The sequence below is a fragment of the Plectropomus leopardus genome, chromosome 19, assembly GCF_026936395.1.
Source record: "Plectropomus leopardus strain MGB_pleo_1.0 chromosome 19, ASM2693639v1, whole genome shotgun sequence".
Lineage (NCBI taxonomy): Eukaryota > Metazoa > Chordata > Actinopteri > Perciformes > Serranidae > Plectropomus > Plectropomus leopardus.
The window spans coordinates 3698615-3718327 of NC_142194.1; the positions used below are offsets into that span (position 1 = coordinate 3698615).

At 38.9% G+C, this 19713-nt stretch overlaps 1 protein-coding gene across 1 annotated transcript; it reads left to right on the forward strand.

The window, feature by feature from the left end:
• The first annotated feature begins 549 nt into the window (after positions 1 to 549).
• LOC121958640 (inhibitor of nuclear factor kappa-B kinase subunit alpha-like) lies at positions 550 to 19017 on the forward strand. Its single transcript, XM_042507710.2, has 22 exons — positions 550 to 708; positions 2421 to 2549; positions 2785 to 2879; positions 3781 to 3898; positions 5252 to 5321; positions 5433 to 5521; positions 5601 to 5690; positions 6369 to 6493; positions 7630 to 7737; positions 7909 to 8044; positions 8945 to 9139; positions 10046 to 10148; positions 10407 to 10530; positions 10753 to 10904; positions 10988 to 11049; positions 11149 to 11258; positions 12166 to 12215; positions 12321 to 12426; positions 13251 to 13398; positions 14375 to 14511; positions 15085 to 15184; positions 16257 to 19017. The coding sequence occupies exons 2-22, from the start codon at positions 2445 to 2447 to the stop codon at positions 16320 to 16322; spliced, it is 2289 nt and encodes a 762-aa protein (XP_042363644.1). The 5' UTR covers positions 550 to 708; positions 2421 to 2444; the 3' UTR covers positions 16323 to 19017.
• Positions 19018 to 19713: the final 696 nt, after the last annotated feature.

Sequence of the window (19713 nt, forward strand, 5' to 3'; positions counted from 1 at the left end):
TAACTCTTAAAACCTGGAATGTTTAATTAGCAGCTTGGTAACAAATGTTGCATAAATTGCAAGAAATCAGTAGATTGTGGAAATAATTTTTATAAAAGCGAAGAAAAAAATGAAATATCTTTATGACATCTTGGATATATATATAAAGCAAAATTTTAAATTATATATATATATAAAATTAAAAATTTTGCTTATATTCGGGCCATGGTTTGGTCAGTAGCTTGTTGTTTTCCTGCATGTTTTTGACAGAAAGGGTTAACAATAACTTTTGCTGTCAAAAATGACATCACAGCACTAAAAAAAAAACAACCTGCGATTTAATAATTAAAAATTATTATATATATAAAATTTGGGTCGCTGAAAAGTTCAACAAAAAAAAAATCAAGCATTAAATCTAAATGTTACACGTTATATCTTAATGTTAAGTATATGGTCTGGATTTTTTTTTTTATAATAATAATAAATAACATCCCAAAGGTTAACTAAGGGAGTAAAATGAGTTTAAGGTTTTTACAGCGGGTGCGCGCGCTCTTGAACGCGCCCCAGTTTCAGTTTCAGCAGACAGCCGGGGATTCTGGTGACGTCACACAGGAAAGTACACACACTGACGCTGCTGCCGCCGCATCGACCCGAAAACAACCGAAAACAACCGGACAGCACGCAGCTACACCGACACCACGGCTCATGACACCGTCGTAGAAACACCAGGTAAGTCTCCGAAGTCTCTCTGAAAACAAAAACATTTATTTAAACAGCGCACGAGCGGCGTCAAAGCCTTCATTTCCTAATGCTAGCGAGCTGGCGCCGTCTGTTTCCTGGAAAGTACAGGGCTGTCGTTGGTTGGCTAAACTGTTTTAGCCAACGTAGCTAATTTAGATAAATTAATTGTTTTGAAAGCGTATTTGTCATATCTGTGTTATTCAGTCAAAAATACTACATTTGTGGTTTTCACACAACAGTTGTGGGGGGAAAATGACGTCGGTAATGTGGAAGCAGCGATGTAATGAGACATTAGCTTGGCAGGTGTTCCAGGATGTAGCCGCATCCCGGAGTTGTTCAGCTTGCTTGCTAGACAGGAATTCAAACAACGCAATCAATTTAGGCTGCAACTAACGATTATAGTCGGTACCGGTAACCTGTAGATTACCGTATGGTCTAGATTAATAATTTGTTTTTTAAAATATTCGAAAACATCGATAAAAACCTGTTTACAATGTTAGAACCCGAAGAGACTTAATGAAATGTGCTGTTTTTGTCCAACCAGCATCCCCAAAATCTAAACACAAATATTACATTTAATATCACGTAAGACTAAGAAAGCAGCAAATCCTCACATCCTGAACTTGGAAATATGACCTCTATATTCATGAGTGTATACATGAGTGTTAAACTCTCTTGGTATTTTAAAAAGGTAAATTAAAGACCTGTTTTTTCAATCTGGCTTCTTACAGGGGTTAACAAGTTTAACAATCTTTTTTTTTTTAATTATTATTTATTTTAATATTTATTTATTTATTATTCTAATTTATTTATTTCTATTTTAATTGTTCTATAGACCTTTACTTATGTCTTTTTTGTTTGTGGTTTTTCTTTTTTTTTAAAAAACTTTTTAAATATATTTTATTGTCTCATCGTCGCTGTAATATTGTAGTCTTGCAAAACTTAATGTACAGTTTGGATGTATGATGACACTTCAGTGGTATCTGCCGATATTTGCTTTTAAATCAGAACTGGCCAATATGCTGATTTGTGCGGATATGACAAACTGATTCCTTTTGATTTTTTAAGATTTAAAATGTACAAGTACAAAACATCAGGTAAATGATACAGGACAGGTACCAAAACAACATATCTTAAAGATATATATGTATGAAGAATATAAATGAAAAATATTAAATGCGGATAAAGAGACTTTAAAATAAATAAGTAAAGAAGTGAAAATACATATAAAAATAGAGATAAACTGGGGTACAGGCATACAGAAAAGGAGGTATATTCAGTCAGAGGATTCAGGGAAGAAAGATGTATAATTTTCAAAAAAAGTGGATATATTGACATCAGTTTTTGTTGTCGACCAAATGAGTTGTTATATATTGGCAGAATGGGTATTGGCAAAAAAAATCCAGTCTTATGCATCCCTATGTCATCCTTTAAATTGTGTCTGTAACAGTTTTGAAATGTAAAGCACTTTGGACTGCATATTTGTATGAAAGGTGAGTTGGCATTTTTTGCTTGAAAAACAACTTAAATTACTTTCCATCAAAATAGTTGCTAGTAATTTTTCTGTGGATTAAATAATTGATTTATTGACTAATGATTGCAGCTCTATTTGTGACCACAAATGCCTCTGAAATAAATATGATGCATTTTAGTTTACCTTGTCATGTTAATGTTTTCTTTTATTTTTATTATACCTGCAGTTTGGTCCAGCTTGTGTTGCAATAATGGAGAAACCGCCCTTCAGGCAGAACCAGAACTGCGGAGACTGGGAGCTGAAAGAGAGGCTGGGAATGGGCGGTTTTGCCCACGTGTACCTGTACCAACATCATGTGAGTGTCGAGCCATGTCAGTCTGTCGCTGTAGACGTGAGACACTAAACCAGTATCCTAAATGTGTCACTACTCACCTATTTTCTGTTAAGATTAATAACAGTACTCATATTTGTTGTGATATTTTACGAAGACATATGTGGTATAACTCCTCCAAAACTACACACAAACTTCTATTTTGTTATGCTTTTATGCACTGATATAATAAAGAGGTGTGTGTTTGTCTGTTTTGTAGGAAACAAATGAAAAACTAGCTGTGAAAATGTGCCGTCTGGAGCTCACACCGAGAAACAAGGACAGATGGAGCAGAGAAATCCAGATCATGAGAAAGTATGACTTATTTTTTATACATCTTCTTTCTTTCTGGGACATTTATGTAGCACATTGAATGACCCGTAGGGACTGTTTGGTGCATTTTACACACTTGTCACTCTTCTTTTTTTTTTCTTTCTTTTTTTTAAAATTAATTTTGGCTGTGTTCATCCATATCGCATACATTTTGGAAAGACTATGTACATTTGTTTAATGTTGGACTTCACAGCGCAGCTTGTATAATAAGGCTAAAATTCACACTGTATAGTGTAAAAAATGCACCATTGAAACCCATTCAAACTGACATTTTTGATCCCACAGCCATCAAAGCATAAAATCATGCACTGTATTATTTCTTCGTGTCATTCTCGGCTTTTGCCTTGAAATTTGTTATTTTTATTAAGAAAACACATGCTGTTTCCACTAGGTGCACTGTTTCAGTCAATGCTGCTTTGCATGCAGTATATTGAAAATAATTATTTTTTTTGTGTTTTTTAAAATCTAAAAACATAGTGGCATCATGAAAAAAACCTGGCATTTAAATGGTTAAAATTCTTAATATAAAAAATTCTTAAAATATTTTATATTTATGATTAGGACTGATGTTGGTTAAAAAATGAACTCAATGAAAGTAGAAAATAATATAACAAATCATATTTTTTGATTATAAAAAGCGCATTTTGTGTGCAGAGCGATACGATATTAAAGCGGGCCCTAAAGGGTTAAAGACATTACACATTAATGTTCTGCTATCATCATGACAACACCTATTCAAAGTTATTATTATAATCAAAGTTATATTAACCAAAGATGAATTATGACGTCTCTCATGTGTTGTAGTGGTGGATGACTTTGCAAAACCTTTTTGGGGATCATTAAATAGTGATGTGGGACCGACTCGTCCTTCTGTCCCTCTCAGGTTGAATCACATCAATGTGGTGACGGCGCGAGACGTCCCGGAGGAAATGACACACATCGCCCTGAACGATCTCCCGCTGTTGGCCATGGAGTACTGCTCCAGGGGAGACCTGAGGAAGGTGAGGGACTCCCGGAAACTTTTTTTTTGTGTTTTGTTTTTTTTCCATTCACACTAAGAGAGCAGTTTATTTACTCCCCAAAATGTAGCGTAGATGAGGAAAAATGTTTCTGATGTCTTTTTTTTAACAGCAAATGTGAGAAATTGTCCAGTTAGTTTGAGTTCACCTGCAGAGCAGCAGCGCTTCACTCAACTCCTGTATCAGCCTCGATTAGGACGGGAGTTAAGATTTTATTAAAACCAACGGCGCTGTCATTTCTATTGACCTGATGCTTTATTGGTTCTTTTATTGGTTCCTGATGAGTTTTCTGAATGGAAAAAAAGTAGTCCTACAGAGGTTTTCAGCTTCACTGTTATTCCGTTGCTTGGCAATAGGGCAGGACCCAAATATTAGGCTATTCGAGGATTTTTTATTGGGTAGGTATTCGGTTTTCTTTTTTTTTTTGCATAAGACAAAGCATTTCAGTTTTTGTGATCCTGCTGCTGCGCCTGTCACACACACAGTGACAGGAACGATAATTTTACACGTTTATTAACGGGTTTATTAAGTAACGAGGCCATTTCTGCGTCCGTGTGAGCAGCACCATAATGAAAACACGTGAGCCCCGCCCACAGTTTACCCCGATCAGATCTGTCTGCTGCAGCAGAGTCGGTGAATTCTTCCATAAAGTGAAGACACTTAACATTTCAGACACACAACAATATTTAACAGACTTATTTAGAGCACTGGATGTAGATTCTTGCACCGCGTACTGAGTTTTTTTTTTAACTTTACAAACTATAAGGTTTTATTTACTTATTTTACCGGCCCCTTTCTCAGAACATGCAGAAACGAAAGAAATAGCCCCCTGAGGGTTAATTGTCATCAGACAGGTAGCTGATGGGTCGTGAGATTGTCATTTTACAGACACTAACAGCAGCACCGTTGTTATCGTACTGTGTGAAGTGAAGCCTTGTTTTGGACTGGTTCTTCCTCTCTGCCAAGACTCCTTCTTGTTGCAAGTTTCCAGCGGCGTAGACGCATGAGTTGCACTGCCCAAATGTCGGGGAAAAAAACATGCTAGCATCGATAAAAGGAATCGACAAGCTGGAGGTTTTAGATGATTGAAATAGCTCAGACAGTTTGGGACCTCTACTTTCCATCTGTGAGCCGATACGAGTTTCACATTTTTCTTTGTTCATCATCTGCAGAGACTTAAGATCGCCACACAGTCAGTGAAAAAGTAAAAGTGAAAGTGTTGGCGTCTGATTCAAAAGTAGTTTAAGTGACAAACATTCAGCACAGGAGCCTCGGAGGAGCCAACAGATGAGATTTCCTGCAGATTTGATAAAACCATGTTTGTTTTTGTTACAGATGCTGAGCAAACCTGAAAACTGCTGCGGCCTGAAAGAGAGCGAAGTGCTTTCATTACTCAACGACGTCGGTGCGTCCAGCCTCTCTCTCTCTCTGTGCTGCTTGTTCATTCAGACGTGTGGGTTGTTTTTTTTTTTTAAGAAGCTCATCACTCAGGTAAACCTTGTGTGTTCTGCTGCAGGATCCGGTATCCAGTATCTGCACGAAAACAAGATCATCCACAGAGACCTTAAACCTGAAAACATTGTGCTGCAAGACATCAACGGGAAGGTAAGCTGACACTTTCTCTTTTTTTCCGGTTTAACTTTACATCTTGAAGAAATTGTGTGACATTTATCTTTTTTTGCAGCTTGTTCATAAAATCATTGACCTGGGCTACGCTAAAGACCTGGACCAGGGCAGTCTGTGTACCTCCTTCGTTGGCACGCTTCAGTACCTGGTGAGCAAACAGTCTTTTCTCTCTCCTTAGGTAATCCCAGCTCTGCGTCATCTATTAATTCAGCTAATTATGTTTTGAATTCCCGTGATCTTCATTCTGCTCTCACACACGTAGACACGACAGATAACATTGCTTTCGATCAGTTTAATTAAATTCAAAACTTTATGAAAGACTCTGCTCATAGGGAGGTCCATGTACAATAAAACACACTAATATTCACAAAATAACATGAAAAAGAAGCACAGAAAAAAAAATAAGTAAAATTAAAATATATCAAAATATATTTAAAAAAATCTTTCTGAAGTGACTCTGAGAGTCATTTACAGCAAGTTCCCTGAAACTTTTTTTTAATATAAAGTCAAGTGAAAATTTCAATAAAACATGAATAAATAAAAACACATAGTATAGCATGTCGAAAAACACTATAGTATAACATGTTGAAAAAACATCTGAAAAACTTTTAAATGCCTTTAGCAAAAGTTTATTAAAACTTTTGCTAAAGGCAATCAACAACACGTTACCTTTTGCATGTAACCTAAAACACTGACTGAGTGCATCATGATCAGCGGAGAGATCACTGCTGACGTCGCGGCTCAGGTATTTAATCTCATCACACACCTTGAGAGCTGTATCAGACATCAAATCAAATCAAACATATCGTGCACTTTTTCTCTGCAGGCTCCGGAGCTGTTTGAGAATAAGCCGTACACTGTTACCGTGGACTACTGGAGCTTCGGCACGATGGTCTTTGAATGCAGTTGCGGTTTCCGTCCGTTCCTGCACAACCTTCAGCCCGTGCAGTGGTGAGCTGACCTCATAAAACTTAATGACATGTTAATGTGGTGATTCATTTCATCAGGTAGATAAAAGCATATTAGCTCATAAATGAGAAGAGTCACCCTGATTCACCTCGTCAGTCTGCAGCAGGCTGAGTGACAGCGAAGACCTGAGGCAGAGACACCGAGTGACGTCAAAGAGACAGGTGCATGCTGGTGAAAACAACGGGACGTTTGTTGTTTCAGTTTGGTCGATGATTTGGCCGCTCACCAGCACAGTGACACACAGTTCATGGAGGCAGTTTAAGCATTTTAAAACCCTCAGCGCCTGATTCCAAAATTTGTGTCAGAGGTCGTAGTCTTGATGTCCAACCCTGGTCGTCACAGCGATCAGTTGAGTCCCACCCACACTGACGGGGAACTGTCTGCATTTTGTTAATTAAAATAGGACCTAAAGGGAGTCAATTCAAGCAGAGCCAAACATGCAGCGAAAAAGAGGCAGATCCAGTTTAACTGATTCTCTGGCAACATTATTTTTTCCTGTTTACATCCCAAATCTCCCAAATTATAATAGCTGTAATTACAAAACTTAGAGCATGGTGCGCTATCACTTTTTTCGACCAGGTGGGATCTACCACAGTCGTCTCCATTTAGTCTTTTTTATGTGTTTAACTCACGAGGATTGAAAAGCATTAAAAGTGCATTCACTGCCACGCCTGTAGGATTTCTTCCATTAGGTGAAATGACAAGATTTAAGTAAGTTACATACATATGCAACACAATTAAGAAAACTGAGGCATGAAGCAAAATAATGAGTGCCAGCAGGCGGTGCCAAATAACAGAAAATACCAGAGCAAAAACCATTTACAAAACAGAAGTGAGGCAGCTGCACCAGCACCGAGTACGTTAGACAGGTATCATTCCTGCATGAAAAAATGCAGTTTATTAAAAATCTTTACAACATCGAGAAAGTTCTACAAGTGTTCAGTGCCATCGTTTTCTGGGAATAGTTGGGAAAAAAAGCAACAACTCAATTTTGAAGTTTTTTTTGCATCAGCCTACTGCTTAGCTTTTCTGCTTTGTATAAAGAATAAACAGGAATCAGTTAAATGTAAAGTCTCTATCATCGTCATCGTCATCATCCTCTCTTTTTTTATCCACAGGGCCAGCAAAGTGAGGAATAAAGGTCCAAAAGACATCATGGCTGTAGAGGAACTGAACGGAGAAGTCCGGTTCTCCACACACCTCCCCTACCCCAACAATCTCAGCAGGTCAGGACCCCGTCACTGCCAAAAATACACCTCTTCAAACACTGCAATGAGAGCAAGAGTTCACTGTTGTCCATTAGTCACTCGAATGAAAGAGAAAACAGACGAGAGCCGCAGGCTGCGTGTCTGCTGCCAGTTTCTCTCCTTGAACACATTTTAATTGCTGGTATTTAGGACGCTGTTGGAGCCGATGGAGGCTCTGCTGCAGCTGATGTTAAAGTGGGATCCCGTCCAGAGAGGAGGCAAAGTCAGCTCCGACACTAAGAGGCCCATGTGCTTTGAAGTGCTGGAGCAGATACTGAGCATGAAGGTGAGTTTCTGCCAGTTTCATCTCAACGTTCAGCCGTCATCAGTGCTTTGAGCCACTTGTATCTGGGTCAGCCGGCATTTACATTTTCTCTCTATTAACTGATAGACGTCTTTTCTAAAATGTTATTATGAGCCATGAAGAGCTTTAATTTTTTAATGAAATAATAATGATAAAATCACTATCTGACGAGAGAATGAGTAAACAAGATTAGCATTCTGAACATTTAAATGTCAGCCTTCAGTTTTTGACAGGTTTTTTTTTCATATTTGGTGTTGTGAACAAATAATGATGCACAACATGTTTGTTCACTCATTGGAAGTGACGTTGCATTCTGAAAAGAAGAATAAGTTAAGTAAAAAAGGCGATGTCTTTGCTTCTGCTGCATCAGTTTTAATCCTTTTTAACCATTAGGGACTGTTTGCACATTTTAGGCGCTTTTCATTCTTCATTTTTTGATACTTTTAGCTGTGTTCATGCAGATGGCATACATTTTAGCAAGATTGTGTATTTTTGTTTAATTTTGTAACTTCCAGCTCAGCTCCTGCAATAAGTCTAAAATAAACTAAATCGTTTCATTCAGCGCAAAAATGTTCTATTGAAACCCATTCAAACAGCCATCAAAGTATAAAAACATTTATTTTATTACTTCATTCTGGGCTTTTGCCATGGAATTTGTAATTTTTACTATTTATCGTCTGATGATGTCATAATTACCATATTCGGTTATGGAGAAAATACACGTGATTTCATGTCTTAAAGTGCTCTCAGAGTTAAACTGTCACATCTTGAGTCAACGTGATAAAGTTCTCACAAGTTTTTCTGGCCTTCGGTATATCAGATGTTTCAGTAAACAATGAGCAAAACTTAATCTTAAAAAGTTCTTGTCCCGTGTGTCCTCAGGTGGTCCACATCCTGAACATGACCACGGCTCAGGTCCACTCCTTCCAGCTGACGCCGGACGAAAGTCTCCACAGTCTGCAGAAGCGCATCGAGGCCGAGACCAAGATCGAAGTGGTGAACCAGGAGCTGCTGCAGGAGACGGGAGTGTCGCTGGATCCCAGGAAGCCCGCTGCGCAGTGTGTGCTCGAGGGAGTGGTAAGCTGATAGACGTTTAACTGAAAGACAAAACAATTTAAATCGCTAAATGACTGCTGTAATTTCCTTCTAATTCCCTTAAAATACCTTAAGTTGAACGCTTGCTGGGGTTGGGTGATTGGACGGTTGTATCAGCTATCACGACTGGCTGAGAATTTCACTGTTTATGTTTTTTGGCATGATTTTTACCCTTTTATTTTGTAATTAAATGCTCTGTTGCACATACACCTGCAGGAGTACACTGGCAGGTGCTAATGGTGGCCTCCCAACACCAGTCACAGGTTATATTTGACCTGGTAAAAGTCCAGCACAGATACAAACCACACATTTTTTGATGATGGAACAACATTTCTGTTGTTCTTAAAACCTTCATCAGTGTGTGTTCTGCTGGGTTTAGGGGTTTAAGACACCGACCATATGATTATCAGCATCCCCAAAAGGTGTTCAGTCCTGGACCTGGACTGCATTTTATTGCCTATTGCTAATAAGGCAAAACAACCAAACCATTTTATTAAGAAAAAACTTGTCACAGCTAAGGAAGAGCAATATGATGGTACACGCTGTGCAACAATAAAATGGTGTCCATTGGTACAGATTTGGAAATACCGTTGCTACTGTGGGAGCTTGTCAGGGCAGACCGTAGCAAATCAGGGCTGGATTTTTGCGTGATCACATGATCTCCTGATCTCACCAATCCAGCATGATTTGGGGGACTTGGAGGGGGAGTATAAATACATAATAAAACCTGTAACACTTGAAATAATTGTCCTCAGGAACCTTAAATATTCGATTGTGAAGATTTTACTGTTTCCTTGTCTCATGTGAGGCGTTTGTATGGAAGTTTCAAATAAAATAGTAATAGTAGTCCACTTTATAAGTGTTTTTTTTTACTTCTCTCCTGTGTAGAGAGGGTGGGACAGCTACATCGTCTACCTGTTTGACAAGAGCATCACCAAGTACTCAGGTCCGCTCAGTGCCAGACAGCTGCCTGATAAAGTCAACACTATAGGTGAGTCTACTTTAAGATTTGCCTGCTGATTTAGTTCACCTTGATGCTTCGTTTGAATGTATTAAACTTGTTCCAGGTTGCGCTCGTGCTTCTTTCTTTCTCTTAGCTTGTCAGGTGTAACAACTATTTTATAACAAATTATATATTTTACTGCGATGAACTGTGGTGACAACTTAATCCGCTGAGAGGCAACATTGTGTTTGTCCACTCTGTTTAACACAAAGTGCATCTCTCACGGATCTTGATTTAACTTTGCAGTCCAAGAAGCAAAGACGCAGCTGCCTCTGGTGGTGCTGAAGAAGGTTTGGGGTGAAGCAGTGAGCTACATCTGTGGGCTGAAGGACGACTACAGCCGGCTCTTCCAAGGACAGAGGGCTGCTATGTGAGTCACGAGATGTAATCTGTTACTGCTTTACTACAAAACATGATGTATTCAATTCAAATTCAGGTCTTTTACTTGTAAATCTAACGGTGTAGTAGATAAAATGTGCTTCACACCTTCGTGGTTTTACAATTTACATTAGTGGGGATGTGACCCGAGCATCGTCTCTGATGGTGCTTTTTTTTTTGTTTAACCCTTAATCGTCTCCTTCCTCCCCTCCAGGTTGAGTCTCCTGCGCTACAACACCAACCTGACCAGGTGTAAGAACAGCATGTTCGGCTTCTCTCAGCAGCTAAAGGCCAAGCTGGACTTCTTCAAGAGCAGCATCCAGTACGACCTGGAAAAATACAGCGATCAGATGCATTATGGCATATGTGAGTGATTGTTTGAATTTGATGTTTGACCCTCTAATGGAGAACATATGAGAATATATAAATAACTAGATGTTTGTTTAAAGCCTCTGAAAAGATGCTGAAAGCCTGGCAGGAGAACGAGGAGCGAGCTGCTGCGTTTGCACAGGTAATGCACGTTTTTAAAACAGTATATTTGAGTTGTGTTAGTGTGGTGTTTCTCAGTATGAATCCTAATCCTGGGTGTGATTCCTGCTTTGTCCTGCAGGTGGCAGAGGTGAGCCATCTGGACGATGAGATCATGGCGCTGCACTCGGAGATAGTTGAACTTCAGAGGAGTCCGTACGCTCGACGCCAAGGAGACAAGATGGAGCAGCTGTGAGTGTTAATGTGGTTTGATACTACAACAAGTCATCTGCACAGTTATCATCGAGTACAATTTCCTCTTTGTTTTGTTGATTTGAAAGAAAATAGATGATGATGTGATGCTTTCTGCTGTTGTTTTGGCTAAACCTGAATGTTCCTCTTGTGTTGGTTTGTAAAAAGCTGTACATAATAATGTGTGCAGAAAAGTTGCTCATGATTTTTGTGACATCTGACATTTTAATCAAGCAACATTAACTGGTCAAATTTGCCCCTTTTACACAGGAAATATTTGAAGAATCATTCGAAGTGAATGTTTACAGAACAGTTTTATATTCAGTAATGAAGCAAGTCAAAGTTTTACACCGTCAATTTGTAACACGGAGTAAATGAAAGATTGTAAACACAGTAACTGTGGGGAATATTATTAAAGCAGGATGCAGTCCGATAAAGTACAATACATCCTTTTGGTGTTGCTTTAATATAAATGAGCCAAATCTTACGCCACCGTAACTACATCGAAACTCCTGTCATTCCTGTTTTCACCCTGACAGTACTGATGCACATCCCCCAGGCCTCCGTGAAAATTTTACACAAGTCACTTTGTTTACTTGTATGCTTTTTTTTTTTTAGTAAATTCTGGGAATTTACCTAAATAAAATCCCCCTCTGTGTAAAAGCAGTGTCTGGTGTCGCTTGGTGCCATGGGGCACACAGACCAGTGGGGACAGACGTCTAACGGCACTTTAAACAGACTGCATCTCACAATAATCTGCTGTTTGTAAGACCACAGAAAGAACTGCGGTCAGCTCTTATTTTCTCAAGAGTGTTACAGTTTTATATTTTATTTTGGCCTCTTGCAAAGCTGCAGAATTCAGTCTTGCAAATACTAATAAAAATGTGGCTATTTTGTTTTATTGCAGAGAAGAAAAAGCGATCGAGCTCTACAAGCAGCTGAAGATGAAATGCAAAAGTAAGAAACATCTTCATCAAAATTGTTATCAATTTAGTGGCTGACTTGATGCCAATGCATTTGTTAAATGGGTGTTCAGTGGTTAATGTGCTGCTTCCCTCTCAGTACCGGAGCCAGACGTGAGCAGTGACAGCTCTGAGATGGTGAAGGCCATCATCCAGACGGTCCAGAACCAAGACAAGGTCCTTAAAGACCTGTACACACACCTCAGGTGAGAGTCCAACACTCCTCAGACAATCAGTGTGTTACTCTGAAAATGACAGCTCTGAATTCACTTTGAACTTCTCCACAGCTGCGTTTACGTGCACACTTTTTCTCAATCTGACTGAAAATTTCGGGTCAGCTGTCTACATGGGATGTCCACTCATACGATCTGGTGTTTACATGCGCCGACGCTGAAGTCAAACTGATGACTAAAATTTATATTGATCGTCTGTTCAGCACAGTACTTATCGTTGTCTTGATGCTCTTATTCTATGGAGGACTGAAACAAAACAAAAACAAACAAACAAATTCCCAATTTAATTTTCCATTTTATTTTTCAATTGATTCATTTTCATATTTATTTGCTTATTTATTTATGTATTATTTTCCATGTTGCGTATAAATTCCCCGATTTATTTAATATCCCATTTTATTTTTCATTTTACACACTTATTTATTCATTTTTTAATTTCTTGATTGGTCAATTATTTATGCAGTTATTTATTTGTTTTTTTGCCTCCCCCTCCATTTATTTCCTCAAACATATTTACCTCTCTTTTTCCTTTTCCGCCTACATTTCCACATGCATTTCTTATTGCTCATGTGCGTACAGAGCATGTGCACAAAGAACGCAGCCGGAGATGAATCAGCGTCATTGTTTGCATGATACAAATTTTCTTTTTATCGATTTACGAAAAGTTTCAAACTCTGGGCCTGTTTAAGCTGATTCACCTTTAATCTGTTTGGGCTTTTGCACCTATTCTAATCAGATCAGTGGGCTCCATGTAGACGTACATCATAATGCTGTATGTTAACGTCTCCTCCTGACAGTAAGATCCTGATCAGCAAACAGAAGATCATCGACTTGTTTCCACGCATTGAGAAAACTCTGGAGAGCATCAAGGATGCCGACAACACAGTGATGCAGATGCAGATCAAGAGACAAAGAGAGTTCTGGCATTTACTGAAGATCGCCTGTGTAAGTGTTTTTTCTGTTATGCAGTATGATGGATGCATGCGGGCTGATGTATATCAGATTTATCTCCTGTAATTGAATTAAACCTCACTGTCCTGGGGCTGCAGTTAATGATTATTTTCATTATCAGCTTTCGGTGAATGACTCCCCTGATTAATTGATTAATCTTTGGTCTACAAAATGTCTTTAAATAATTTAAGTAATTGTCCATTTCAACATCTTAAAGCCCAAAATGATGCCTTTGTTGGTCCTGTTTTTCCATGATGTGTTGGACTCGGTGTATCACCAAATGTGACAAGAATTTGCGTCTCCATTATAACATACTTGTCGAGAGTGTTTAAAAGTTACATTTAAAAGTGGCGGGCTGATCCACAGCTGCCAGTGTTTTTCCATCACACAGCAGGCAGGTAAAAGTGTTCACCTGTCTGAGGTGAGTTGTTTTCAGAGGTGCATGAAGAGCCCTTTGGTGACGCCTGGATTTAAAAGTACATGTGATGGTCGGTCGCGTGCGTGTTGGTCACACGCAATGACAGGTACTTTGTTGGAAAACCTCGCAGGAGCGAGACAGTTTGTAAAACTGCTCCAGTCGTAACGGGCTGTCGGACGGTCGGACATGTCCACGCTGGAGCAGGTCGGAAATGTAATATCATAATGAAAATATCATGTTATTATGATCATTTTAATTCAGTTTACATTTAAGCCATTATTTCCCTGCTCATGATCCTGAATTGTGCAGTAATTTGGAAAGTCAAACAGTCTCTGTTGAATTTTCTGTCAGTTGTTTTAGCTCCACACTGTCATCTCGTGTTTGAGTCTGCAGCTCGTAAGTCAGCTCCGGTACTTTCTGTTCTGTTGCCTCCGCAGACTTGGCTCCTCTAACTGACCACAAACAGACAGCGTGAGGATGAGCTGCCTGCATTCCTCTCTGCAGGAGAAACACAGTGTGTTTATTATTCCTGCATGTTTCTGTCTCCTTCAGGCTCAAAACTCCTCACGAAACTCGATAGCGGCCAGTCCCGAGTCGTCCAACCTGCTGCAGGTCTCTCAGTGGTCCCAGTCGGCTCAACCTGTCAGCTCCCCACATCCCCTCACCTCCCTGCCCGGGCCAAACGACAGGTAACGGATCCATTCGCTGAGTCATTCAGAGCAGTCATGTGACTCACGATATATTGATTTAATCGCAGTGTTAACGGAGAACACAAAATAATTTAACTTTAAGGCATTTAAGTGGCGTGTAGAGAACTTGTCTTGCATGTTTTCTGTCTAATGGCTCCTAAAGGACCACTGATCAAACAACAAACCTTTGCTGATAATGATCAGTGATCAGGAGCACCCTTAACTTAATGTGCTGCTGCATTATTATTACCCCTCGACAGTTTTTACATCCCAAATAAGACAGAACCTTGTTACTTCGATGTCGTCTTTATGTTGTTTATCGTCTTCATGCTACAGCCGTGTAAATATAGTTGGACGGGGTTTTTTAGGTCAGTGGGTTTTCTCCCCGAGGCGTTCCTCTCTATAATAGTAAATACATTGTACATGTGATGGAGGCGACATGTGATGACCTCGTAGCTAACAGGCCTCTCTGTTCTCTCTGTGTGTGTGTGTGTGTGTGTGTGTGTGTGTGTGTGTGTGTGTGTGTGTGTGTGTGTGTGTGTGTGTGTGTGTGTGTGTGTGTGTTTCCTTCAGTGATGCTGCACCGCGTCTGCTGCAGGAGAACCAGAAGTACCTCAGTCAGCTGACCAGCCTGATGCAGGAGGCGGCCGATGAACAGGCCAAAAGCATCGTGGTGAGTTCACTTGTTTTCACTTTTGTCTTTTTAATGCAAGTTTGTTATTGCAGTTTCAACTTAACAACAACGACAGACCAAAATATATATATTTTTGTGAAGGAACTGATGGTCACAGGACGATATGATTGAAGTGTTTAAAAAGCAACAAGTGATTCTTCAAAAATCTGCCACCTCATTCTGGTTTTTAAAAAAACTACAAAAGAAGTTCTAACAGGAAAATACATTTTCATACAACATACTTTTACACATTCAGATCTTGTAGCTAATCGGGCAGAAATGTAGACGCAGTCACAGTGTCTATACAGATCTACGAATTCAACTTCTGCTGATACCACAACTTAATGCTGACCCGATGCCAGCGATGCTCTTTTCCCCAAAATCTTTATAACTTCACTACTTTCTGTCACATGACGCCATATCTGAATAAGATGACTTCAGAAACGCTGAATCTTTGCAGTAACAGATGCATCTCCTCTGAGGTAACATCAGTGTTCTGGTGTTTAACGGTCGACTCATTGCAAACAATCTTGCAAAAATGATTTGGGGTCACTTGAAAGAGCATCTTTTTAAAGTGTTTGCACTTTTTACACGACTAAAATGAGTCAGCCTTTTTTTCAAACAGGAGGCAAAGAAGCTGTCAAAGATTGGTGTGGTAATGTGCACCAAACAGCGTCTTCCAGGACCGAGCTTTTGTTTTCTTGTGATAACAGGTTTATTATCTTATATTCTCGTGATAAATCTCGTTTCCTCAGTGATGAAAATGATAAGCTCGTGATCTCAAGATAAAGAAATGCAAAATTATAATCGTAGAACGGTCATTTTAGGTTTCTGTACTTTAAAAATCCAACAGATTGTGCACAAAAAATGTCTCACTTAAAAAACTAACATGATTTTAGGAGTATGAACACATTTTTCACACAGATGTGGAAGTTTTTACTTGTGAGTTTCTTACGTTTTTATACCGGGTGTTTTTTTTTTTTGTTTATGTTCAGACTTTTTGAATTATATTTTGTTTGATTCTGGTTTTAAATCTCAGCCTTTAACATGATGGTGGTTTTCCTCTTTCAAGGACCAAGACTGGAGCTGGACGAAATACGAAACTTTAACGACAAAATTAAAAAAGAGAAATGCGTGAAGCGTTGTGTTGCGTCCTTCCATCCCCGCCGGTGCTCCGAGTAACACTAAAGACCGTGAGCTGCTGAAACGAGCAGAAAAATAACTCTGCAGTTGTACATGGACTCGGGATAAAAAAATGTCTCTGAAGACGGACACGCTCCGTGGTGTCCGTCCACTCCCGTCGTCTCACGTGGTGGAAAGCTTGATGAATATTCTTGTTTTTATATAAGAGAAAACAACGAAGCTGTGTCACTTCTTTTTCCTTTTGATGCACAAAACACATCCTTCATTTTCACTGTTTAGAGCAAACTGTAGCAACAAGTCTGAGGATTTGATGTGGATTTATGACTCGAGAGACTGTTGGACAGAAACACGGGAGCGAGTCCAGCCGTGTGACATAACAGAAAAACACAGGAAGTGGTCGGGGGTGGGGGGGAGGGGGGGCGAGGAGGAAATTACAATCAAGCAAACAGCACTTTGATACTCCCATGTATCCTCTCTGTGAAGAGACGAGACGTTTCCAGGCTGCCAACAAATGTCGCAGGATTCAAGATTTAAACCTTTACTGTCGCTCATAATCATCGATATATTTCACTGTTCGCAGTCTGCGGTTTAGAGTCTCTGTACATGTTTGTGGGTTTTTTTGTTTTAAATAAAGTGTTATGTATCATAGGCACAGACGTGGCTGGCCATCATGTTTATGTCTTGTCCATACTGTACATCCGTCTTTTTAATTGTCTGCAAGTTACAAAAGGGGTTTTCTTGTCTTATTTATGAGCACGTTTAGTTTCACTGGATGCTTCGTGCTGCGTTCGTGTCACGGAGAGTTGGAACGATTAGTTGATAGCCAAGTTTTTACTCAAGTTCAGCGCAGATTTCAAACAAATTTACAGAAAATTCAGAGGAAGAAAATGGACATTTAGTGCGAGTTTCCGTCCCCTACTATTAAGAGAATATTGAAAGTTGGTGAAATAAACAGTTTTGTCCAGAGCCGAGTCTGTAAACAACTGTAGAAGAGGACGATAAAGGAGCTCAGAGAAAAGAAAACTGTCAGAGTCATCGTGGAAATCTGAGATTTGTGTTTGTTTTTTGTATAAAAAAGAAAAAGGTTAAAGTTTCCACATCGTTACACACACACACACACACACACACGTTTTCAGTTCTTCAGTGGACGTTTTAAAGACTTTAACACTCACATTTTTTCTTTGTTTTTGCAGTTTTTTTTCTCTTTAGGGTAATTAATGCACACATAAATACATGTTTTCTTAACCTTTTGTTTCTGTTATGAGCACTCTTACTCAAAATGCAAATACTATGTAGCGAAAAACCACCGTAATTCGAGAGTTTGTTTTCCTTTTGCACTGTGAATGAAGGCATCAACTAATCACGTTGTGCAGAACAGACGTCATATCGCAACTGTCACATATTTGCATCGTTACCGATATAAATCGCGTCGATGCGGAAGTGTTTAGCATTTTCGTGTTGTTGATTCCTCACGCCACTGATTTGCCTTAAGACGCATTCTTTTTGTTCATGATTCATTATCTAAGTCTTCCTCCGTTATACTTTTATCACATTTTTGCTTTTATCAATAAACCAATTTTTCAGCCAATTGTAAAAAAAAACAATATTTTAAATTTTTTTCTCGTCTTCACACCTTTTTTTCACCTTAAATTGAGTCTAAAAACAAACGGAAATGCACTTTTTCAAGTAGCTTAAGGAAAAATAAATATGTTGAAATCATTCATTTGTAAACACGAATACTAAAACCCTCTCCAGTGTGAGCATTTGCTGCTTTTCTTTATTTTATGTGACGGTACATTAAGTATTTTTTGGTTTCTGACACATCAAGCAGTTTAAGATGTCACCTTGAGCTCTGAGAAATGAGCATATTTAACTACCTAATGACATCTAAAAATAATTAATTTGTTAACAGAAAAAATAATAAGATTTATCAAAAATAGTCATTCAGCTGCTCTGGCGATTGTTTTCTTGATTATTTGTTTAAATTTGTGTAGAAGATGTCAGAAAGTAGTTAAAAATGCCTGTTTACATTTCCCAGAGCCCATTCGGATAACTCCATTTATACGACCAACAGTTAAAAACCCAAATATTTAAAACTTACTGTCATAAAATGGAGAAAAGCAGCCACATTTGAGAAGCTGTAACAAGAGAATATTCAGGGTTTTTTGTTTAAAAAAGATCAGTCAGTTAAAAATGGTGCCGAATTATCAGCTTATTGATAAATCAGCTGATCCTTTTAGCTTTAGTCATAAACAGACTGTTTCAGGTCTCTCTCATCTATCCATCTCTAACATGAACGCGGCGTTAATCACGCCGATGTGACACCGTTACGGTTTCCGTAAACCATCGTAGCACAGCCGGCGTCTCGGATCATCGATCGACAGTGAAATCAGAGTGAACGTTTGGAAACAGGAGAGTAAAAAGTTGAATGTGCCGCAGTAAAAACAGTCAGGAGGAAACTTTGGGCCGAGAGAAGTTAACCCTCTGAGTTGTATTTATGAAGTTAAAGTGCAATGAAAAAAAAGATCTCTTTTGTATTTAAGAAATTAATTTGTCAGTTTTCTTTCCATTTAAATATTTTGTTTCCATCTGATGGTTTAAATTTGTCTCTGAATGTTTAATTTCTAGAAATGTCATTGTATAAAGATCAAATGTTTGCCTGGTAATAAAATAAAATGACTTCGGCATGAGTCTTTTTTCACTTCACTGTTTATTCTTTGAGCACGTTTGATAAATGAAATTTGGTTCAGACACTGATTTTCCACCCAAGAGAAATTCTAAAACTTTTGGTGATCTCTGACCTTTCATCATGAATTCAGCATTTTAAGGTGTCCAGTACTTCAGTTTATAAGCAAGTAATTACTGCAAAAGTAGTAGAACTTTGTTTTTAGTGCTTATACCTGCTAAACATCAGTATGTCAGTATTTTCACTGTGAGCATGCTTCTTTTAGCATTTACCTCAAAGCACTGCGGTGCCAAAGTAAGCCAGAAGAGTCTGGATTAACTAATACAGTTTTTTTATGTTGTCTTTAACTGGGCGCAATATCCCAAGACCGCCTTGAGGGAATTTCTTCAAATTTGGCACAAACATTCACTTATACTCAATGAATTGTGGATTTCGGTGGTCAAAGGTCGAGGCCACTTAACCCTGTCTGTCTAATTCTTGTCACCGCGATATCTCAAGAACACATGAGAGATTTTTTTTCAAATTTGTCACAAACGTTCATTCTTGGTCAAAGATGAACTGATTAGATTTTGGTGGTCAAATCTCACTGTGACCCCGTCTGTCGCAAAATCTCTGTACAGCCTTCCAGGAATTTCTTCAGATTTGGCGCAAACGTCCACTTGTACTCCATGATGAACTCGGCAGATTTTGCCGGTCAAAC

Coding starts and splice junctions, on each gene's coding strand:
- LOC121958640 (XM_042507710.2), top strand. CDS start 2,445: ATGGAGAAACCGCCCTTCAGGCAGAACCAGAACTGCGGAGACTGGGAG. Junction 2,880..3,780: donor GAAATCCAGATCATGAGAAA/GTATGACTTATT, acceptor TGTCCCTCTCAG/GTTGAATCACATCAATGTGG. Junction 11,050..11,148: donor GAGCTGCTGCGTTTGCACAG/GTAATGCACGTT, acceptor TTTGTCCTGCAG/GTGGCAGAGGTGAGCCATCT.